At 44.6% G+C, this 8337-nt stretch overlaps 1 protein-coding gene across 1 annotated transcript in view; it reads left to right on the forward strand.

Moving 5' to 3' along the window:
* The first annotated feature begins 7648 nt into the window (after positions 1-7648).
* Positions 7649-8337, forward strand: part of STMN2 (stathmin 2) — a 39450-nt gene continuing 38761 nt past the window's right edge. Inside the window, exons 1-2 of the mRNA XM_042036185.1 lie at positions 7649-7667; positions 7785-7849. Of these exons, the coding sequence (XP_041892119.1) occupies positions 7831-7849 (19 nt within the window). The 5' untranslated portion in view covers positions 7649-7667; positions 7785-7830. The remainder of the gene's footprint in view (positions 7668-7784; positions 7850-8337) is intronic.

Consider the following 8337-nt stretch of genomic DNA (forward strand, 5'->3'; position numbering starts at 1 on the left):
GTGGCTTAATAAGACTTCCTTTTACTTCTTTGTCTGAAGATTTACTGGAAAATATTCATTTCTTCTGAACATAGTGATTACATTCAAACTTCAGACATGAAAAAAGAAATAGCTATGCAAAGCAAAAAGCATTAAGTAGCATAAGCTGCTGGGAACACAGGTTTTTTACCACCTTCTGTATGTCTGCTACAGGACAAAAACTGGCGGGGCACACTGGGACATGGGATTGCACCAGACAGGCTTTGCAGGGCTGCATATAAAAATAAGAAAAGACAAAAGGGGACAGAACAGAGCAGAACTATCACCCATGTCACAGAGCTGGAACTCAGGTTGTATATTGGCTTTTGTAAGTTCAGAGCTGAACTAACAAACATGAGGAGAAATTTTATGCCATTCAAAACCTGAATTCCTACTGAGCCCCATACCTACAGTGCCTACAAGCAGACACTAACAAAAAGCCACCTTGTGTACAACAATAAGCAAAAGGGTCAATACAAAAGGAAACCATTCTTTATTCTCTGTCATGAGTTACTAAGCCTGTAACTCTCTACGTGGATAAACTCTTACTAAAACACCATTCTCCTTGCAAACAGCAGCATTAAAGATGTTTAGTTAATCTCCAACCAGTCACAAGCTGTTAATGCATTGGACTATTTTCCATGACACAAATTAAATATCTACCTAAGTACTATTCATTCTTAGTGCACCTAACCACACTACTCAGAGGCGGTGGCTGTATGGGAAGTAGTTTGGAGTAAATTTCCATGAGAGACAGGAACCTTCAAAAACTCCACTACCTTATTCCCTCAGCACAAAGTGCACTCATGAACCCTACACATTTAAAATAGTATAGCCATTAAAGTACTCATCAAAAACCTGCAGCTCCATACTACCCAAACAAGCGACCCTGCCTAGAGACAGAAAGAAACACATGGGTCATCAGTACACCTTTTAATCCCCCACCTGGAAATCTATCCAGTACAAGGGTGCTAATAACTTCCTGTATCTATGTCACAGTCTTTAATTGCTATTTTTGCATATGACCACTATGCTATATTCACCAAACAGTTAATCAATACTTTGCTTTCACCTCATAACACTGTGTGGCCTGTATTTTGTTCACATTATTCAATTGCCTTATGATGCCAGAAATATTAATTTCCTCCAGAGCTTCTCAATTCTGCTCATCACTTCAACATCTGAGTGCTGCACAAATTCAAATTAATTCACAAAAATCCACAGCAGCAAATAAAAGGTACTACTGCTGTTTAAAATACAGGGCAAGGAGGTGCAGGAAAATTACAGGCAGAGGTATTCACTGAATTTAGATCTTACGTCTGAGGCATTACAAATGTAATTTAAAAGTATTTAAAAATATTTCAAACACAGACATTGCAATATCACTTGCAGGTGTGATTGCTGAGAAAATTGGATTTAGGGCTCTAAAAGGGGTCATTAAAACTTAGATAATTAGAAGCTATTAGACCATTAGAGGTTCCACACAGAACTGGTTTAAGCATCTATATTAGCACTACACAGGAAAAGTATCTTTCATGCAACAGTGCATTATTACAGTCACATGGCCTTTCTTTCCCCTCCTATTGTTCATTATTGACTTCCCAGCAGAAGCAATAAATGAGGCAGGAGCCACATGGGCATCACTCGTCTCTCCCGCACAGCCCTAGTACATCCCCAGAGCAGGTCCGTCCTGCACAGAGACAGAAATCCTGCATAAAGACAATATGTGATCACCCATGTATCATAAGGGGACCAAATTAAGGTTGCCAAGCAACCACCTCCCCACATTATGCCACAAATCCCTGTTCTTCATCTCTTCAGCAAACACATGCCAGGCCCTGTCTCACAACCCGACTCTCCCTTGTCTGCTTCTGTGACCCTAATTACCCATTCTCCCAAAGGCTTCTTCATTGCAGTTTCTTTGTCCAGCCAGTACCCATTTTCTCTCATTATTCCAGTTGTTACGCTGTCTTTCTGTTCTTCATAATTAGCATTTAGTTCATCCCATTTTCCTATTTCCCTGACCAGCTCTCAGTCCACTGACATAGCTAAAAAAATAAGGGGCAAGCACCACTAAAAATGTCAGATTAAAATAATGAAGTCTGGAAAAGCCATAAGAAAAAACAGTTGTTAAATTAAATTTCCTGTAAACATTTTAATGTACTAAGAGCAAGACTAGAACTAAAAAGTTCTCTTACACTTCATTCTCAAAGTGATTTTCTGACACTGTTTCCTTCTAAGTGTGAATTTCACACTAAGATTTCAGCTAATATCTTCAAAGTCTGTTTTATCTAACCTCAGCATATTTTTACTTTATCATCATCTGTTGTTTTGTGTGCTAAATCACTAAGGCAAAATAAATTTTAGTTGCAAAAAGAATAGATTATGTGCCTGGTATCAAGAACCATATCTTTATTTGACAGTCAACAATAATATAACAATTCTTGTCCTAAAACAAATATATCTATGGATATGCCTGTCTACACAGAGAAAAATGGTCTAGAATACACTTGGAACATCAAATGGCCTGTTGGTCTTCTCCAAGGCATGTGAGAAAAAGACATGATGAAACAGGTGATAACCAGCCAACAGTGACAAGAAATTTAGTCAATTCAAAGAAGAGCAAAAGAAAGTTAAAATAGCTCAGTACTTTCTCACAGCAAGCAGTAAGGCAGACAAAGCAAAGTGAATTAGGCACTTTACAGCATGATTTTATTGCTGACTTCATGTAACATGAGGCATTTTGCTGTTCAGAAAATTACAGTCGGGAAAGCAAATCAGAGCCATGTCAGGATAGGGCCTCATTTTGGCATCTCATTTGGATAGAGCACTTGGAGAACACTTTCCAACTAGGCCTCATGGTCTCATGCACATGTTGTCATCATTCAGAATGATGTAATTGGTTTTCATCTCAATTTTCCCAGTCTTCCTCCACCAGGCCTATGGCAGTTTATATATTTTTCGCACAGCACAGATCAAGCTGCAACCAAGTCCCTCCCATCATGTGGCCTTGCACAGCTCAAGCTCACATCTCATGGACAAAGTTGTTGAGGGAGATCTCATTATGTACAATCCCCATGCTAGCACTAAGCCACTGCTTACAGATTTCTATGAAAATTTAAAAAAAATAAATCCACAAATGCCATAATACCATTATTCAGCTTCCCCACGGTGATCCTGAATGCTGCTGAAGGAAGCACCATGTGCAGCCATGCAAGTATGAAAGCCTGCATGAAACCAGGCGAGCGCTACAGCTGCCTTACTCCAACATGGATGTGGAACAAGCAGCAACCGGAATCACTAATGGCGACATTGTTTGCAGCTGCCTTATCAAGCTGCTACCAAGCTTCTTTACAAGATGATTTTTAGATAGGCTATGCTCAGCAAAAACAGCACAACTTCAGAAGTGGAGAAATGCTAATGGGAATGTAACAGCACCCTACTGCTTTATAGCACGAATGTTACATAGGGAAATGAAAGGATAAGAAAGATAAAAGTCGAGAAGAAAATGGTGACCACGACTCAGATACAAGGCACAGTCATACACACATATATATCTCTGCTCTTTCTTTCTCCCAATGTTTTCAGCACACAGCTAATCTTTTCATCTGCTTGGTATATTTATACAATTCTACAGAAAATTTCAGAAAAAGTTAGCAAACAATTCCAAATGTTACAAAGATTATGAAAATCACACATGCATATATTTGGAGTCTTCTCTCTCTAAATTTCACATTAAAATATGCAGGGCTTATCTGCTTATTGAAACACAAACTATACTAACATCTTCTGATCTGTGGTTAACCTGCTGTGAAAAGTAAGGCAAGACAAAAGATTTTTTCACCTATGTTAGGAAAATATTCTGGCAAACATTCCTGCAAGAAAATCTTTATTGTACCCATGCTTTCAAGGACACAGAGGACTGTGTCAAGGTTCTTTTTTATGAGAACAAAATGAAAATAAAACATCAAATAGTGCTCAAAAAGGGAGTACCATCCATCTTGCTATGTATGTAGAGAGAAAAAAATAGCATGTGAGTATAAAATTTAAAACTCTATCATTATATAAATGCATAGGAACAGTAATTAAGGTTGTATAGGCACCATTCTTCTTTGAGTTTTGAAGACATCATTGTACAGTCTGAACAATATCTTTTATCATAAGTTTTGGCAAGGACTTGAAAGTAACAGGGATGTAAACAAATAATGAAATAATTACTAAGTAATTTTCTAAAATTTCATAGACACAAAGAGAAATCACTCTGGAAGGCCTAAAGAAGGAGTAGAATTGAACAAATAGAAAAAAAAATCAGCTCCTATGAATAAGGTCCATTACATTTCCTAATGACAAAGGTTAAGTGTAAACAATTCTCCCAAAATTCAGTGGGAAAAAAACCTGACTTTTCAGGTTATTAAAGAAAACTAAACAAGGTGGCAAAGCCTCCCAGCCTATGCAGTGGAAACGCATAGCACACGCACAGAATAAGAGATTCATGACCTATTCCCATCTCTGTGATTCACATTTCAGTGCCAATGCAGTTCATTTACTTAGCAGCAATTGCCTTCAAAGTGCTGCACAAACGTTTTTCTTTCCAGTACCACCTCCCCTTCTCCCTTGTCTGCAATGGGGTAAAATGTAAAATATTTTCTAACAAATGGAGAAAAGAACAAATGGGAAAAATGAACAAAGGGTTTTCAGTGATCTGGCCATGGCTAGAGAAATGTCCAACAAAAATGGGATGAAAGCCACAGTTATGCCCCACTGCTATTTAGAAGCAATTCAGAGGTGTTTTGCTCAGTAGCACATCCTTACAACCCATACAGCCACAGACCTGGAGGTAGTCTGGCCTGCAAACACATTTTAATGTCAATCAAGAAAAGGCCCAGACTGTGAAAGAAAACAAGTCCTAGCCTTGCTAGGACATGGTGGAGCTTAATTCATGCTCCTATGAAATTTATGTGAAACACAACATCAAAAAGTGGCAGTCCGTGGAACAGAAATGATGTATGAGGTGTCTGGTAACTGCTCCTGCACACGCCAAGATTTGACATGACAGTGATTGCCAAGCAACTTCTTGCACCACTTTCTCGGCACTCCCCGCCCTACGAGCCCGGGAACTGCTCCTGGGGGAGACCCGAACTGTCATCCTCGCCGTCCCACGCCCCCCAGGCCTCACAATCCTCGGAAAGGACTGCGGGGAGTCCCGGCCCCGGCCTGGGGCACCCGAGGATCGGGCCGAGGCGCCGTTCCCGGTGGCGGAGGGAGCGGGGAAGCGCTGCTGCCACTGCGGCGGCTGCAGGGAAGCGGGAAGCCAGCGCCCTCCCGCAAGGGCGGGGGAGCCTTCCCACTGTGCCGGCCGTCCCGTGCCGCTGCTTTAGCTCGGAGAATAGGAAAATCAGAACTAAAGAGAAGAGACAGACGCCGGGGCGGGTTCGCTTCCTACTGGGCGCTGCCTACAGGCGGGGGATGGGGACCCGAGCAGAGATGCTCTGTGTCAGCGCACCCCGGTGTCACGTCCCTCCCCGGGCAGCTGAGCCCCGCCGAGCCAAGCCGAGCCGCGGTGCCACCCCGTGCCAGGAAGGCATCAGGGCGACAGGGAGCGGCGGAACCGGGCGGGGCCGGCACCGAGACCCTCACCCGCTCCGCGGGTGCCGGGGTCAGCCGCACCTATCCCTGCCGGCCCCCTCCTCGTCCCTCCCTGCCGCCCTGCTTGTCTCCCGCCCCGCGTCCGACTCCCTTCCGGCCCCTCCTTGCCTGCCCGTCCCCCATCCCGCCCACCCGCCCGGTCGGGCTGCAGCTGCCCCGGGAGCGCCGCCGTCTCCAGCACCACGGAGAGCGCCCGGGTACCCTCGGCCCGCCCCGCCCGGGGACGGACCACCCCTGCCCGGGATGGGGCCTGCGGGCGCCCGCGGCTGGGGCGACGCCGCCCTTGTATGCGCGGCACTGCGTCGTTGCTCACCATTTCCTCTCGGGAATAAGCTCCTCTGACGGACATCCAGGCACAATCCTGTCCCCTGCTCACCCAACGCCCCACAGAACCAAGGGCCCAGAAGTGAAACACCCTAGAACGCCGCCGGGTCCCGGGGCCGTCCCGCTTTCCGCGCGGGCAGAGCCTCTCAGAAAGGTGGACCGGCCCTGCATCCCGATACCTGGTCTCATCCCCTCTGCCTGTGCCTCGGCAGGGAGCCATCACGGCGTCTGCCCCGCCTCAGCTCACATGCTGGTGTCTGTGCACGGGGATGTTTCTCTCCCCAGACGCACTTCTAGACTTTACTATTCTCATTTAAAGAAAAAAACCTAGTTTCTGCAATTCAGAAATCGTCATTAGTGTCTCAAAAGAGAAAGCTAGCCTCATGCTCATGCTCATGGTGATGCTTCACTCAAAGATGCTCTTCACTGACTTCAAGGAAGCTTGAGAAGCATAATCGTGGGTCACCTGTTCTAGGGAAGCACACACAGAGTGAGACCATCGCAGTTAGTGATGGCACACAGCGTGGCCTGTGCAGCTGCAAACAGCCCCACACAAGGAAGAACAATGGTGCCAATACCCTGCTTTTCCCACCCACCCATACACACACCATGAAACAGATCTATAAGTAGTGTCCTCCAAATTGCAAGCCCTGTGCCCTGGCTGTCTGCAAGCAGTGTGGGAGTCTGTTATCCCTGAAAGCTCTTAACAATAAGGCTGGTTATCCCCTGGGAGAGGAAAATGAGCTCCAGCTGGACAGTGTAAAGATGAGAAGGTAAAGGTGGAGCATCCTTCTCTTTGTGCCAAGGTCTTGGCTCCTCTAGGCCAGCAACTGCTTCCAGGCCTAGGAGGTGTACAAACAGGTCCCATCACTGCCATGTTTCTAGCAAGGAGTTCAATTAACCTCCACCACATTTGTTTAGTGGCTGCCAGTTATGGCACTGGCTTTCCTCTTGCCAGGGATAGAGAATCCTTGAAATTAGTGTAGGGAATCCTTAGAACGTGTCCATCCCTTTTCATGTAATGCCCACATCAGATCTCATTCTTCACACTTTATCAAGGAAATCAAGCTCTCATCTTCCCAGTGGCTCTTACCATAGTGCATCAGGGAAGTATTTACTGACTTCTGTCCAAATTTATCCTGGTCTGGGATTTCCAGAGCCCTTTGAGAGCGTAAGCAGGTCCAGGTGCCGTTTCCCAAGGTTAAGAAAAGTTCTGCAAGACCAAGGTTAGGTCTGGGGACACTAAAACAGGTATTAAAATACAGAAATATTCAGTATAAAACAATTGTATAGGATATCTGTGTACCCTTGCAGGAGGCAAAAATAATCTGAACAGCTGTTTTACTGAAATGGTCTAGGAAATCCCTTGCAATGGTCCCTCTTCTTGTTGTATCTTTGGAATGAAATACATTAAAATGAGTTTGTGCATGTTTTACAGGTAGCAACAGCAGAGCCTTCAACACCAATAGGCTTTTTTCATGTAAGACATAAAACATTTGACATGGAATGTACTATTAACGCCAGACCGAGGGGGGAGAAGCATCCAAGGACTGATTTCCATTTCAAACTGCATTCTGGCACTTTGTACTCCAGCACCATTGGTGGATCAATATTTAATGCCCGGAGATTCTGGCTCTGCAGGAGTCATGTCAGGGGACCTCTCGAGCCAATCTGCTTGGGTAGAGGAGTGATAATTATTCATGGGCTCCTGCCTCTTGCTCCTTCTCTTGCACAGCCCCACTCTGCTGACTCAGTGCCTTATTCAGTCTTCTCTCTCTCTCTCTCCACTGCTGTAGCTGGACCCCTTTGCCTTCACCGCCTCTGAGAGCTGCAGATCCCAGCATGGCTAAAACAGCAATGGGTAAGAAAACGCCTCTCTTTTCCTTCAGCCAGTACTACGACCGCTCTCTCCTAGGTCTGCTACCTACACTGTGTGTTCTTCTCGCTATCCCAAAAGTTTAGGGGAAAAAAAAAATCGAGAACACTGAACATATTTTTAATTTAATTGATCAGAGGAAAAAAAGCAGGGTGGGTGGGACGCGGGGCTGTTTTAGCATCGTAACCAGAGATCGGATTAATTATATACCGGTGGGTGAGGTCGGCACATGAGCACGGCATAATTTTGAAACGGTTTTCATTATTTTAAAGATGAATAGATATTTTTATATATAGATATATATTATATAGATATATTTTTATATATAGATGTGTGTGTGTGTATAGATATATACATATAAAAGAAAGAAAGAAAATTAAAACAAAAACGAACGGTAAAGTTATCCCTGTTGTCAGTGTGCCTCCACCCGTCCCCGCCGGCTGGAGTCAGCGCTCCCCTCTGCCTCTGAAACC

Source organism: Corvus kubaryi, unplaced genomic scaffold, assembly GCF_017639235.1.
Source record: "Corvus kubaryi isolate FWS band 111438036 unplaced genomic scaffold, C.kubaryi_AGA036_p1.0 37385, whole genome shotgun sequence".
NCBI lineage: Eukaryota > Metazoa > Chordata > Aves > Passeriformes > Corvidae > Corvus > Corvus kubaryi.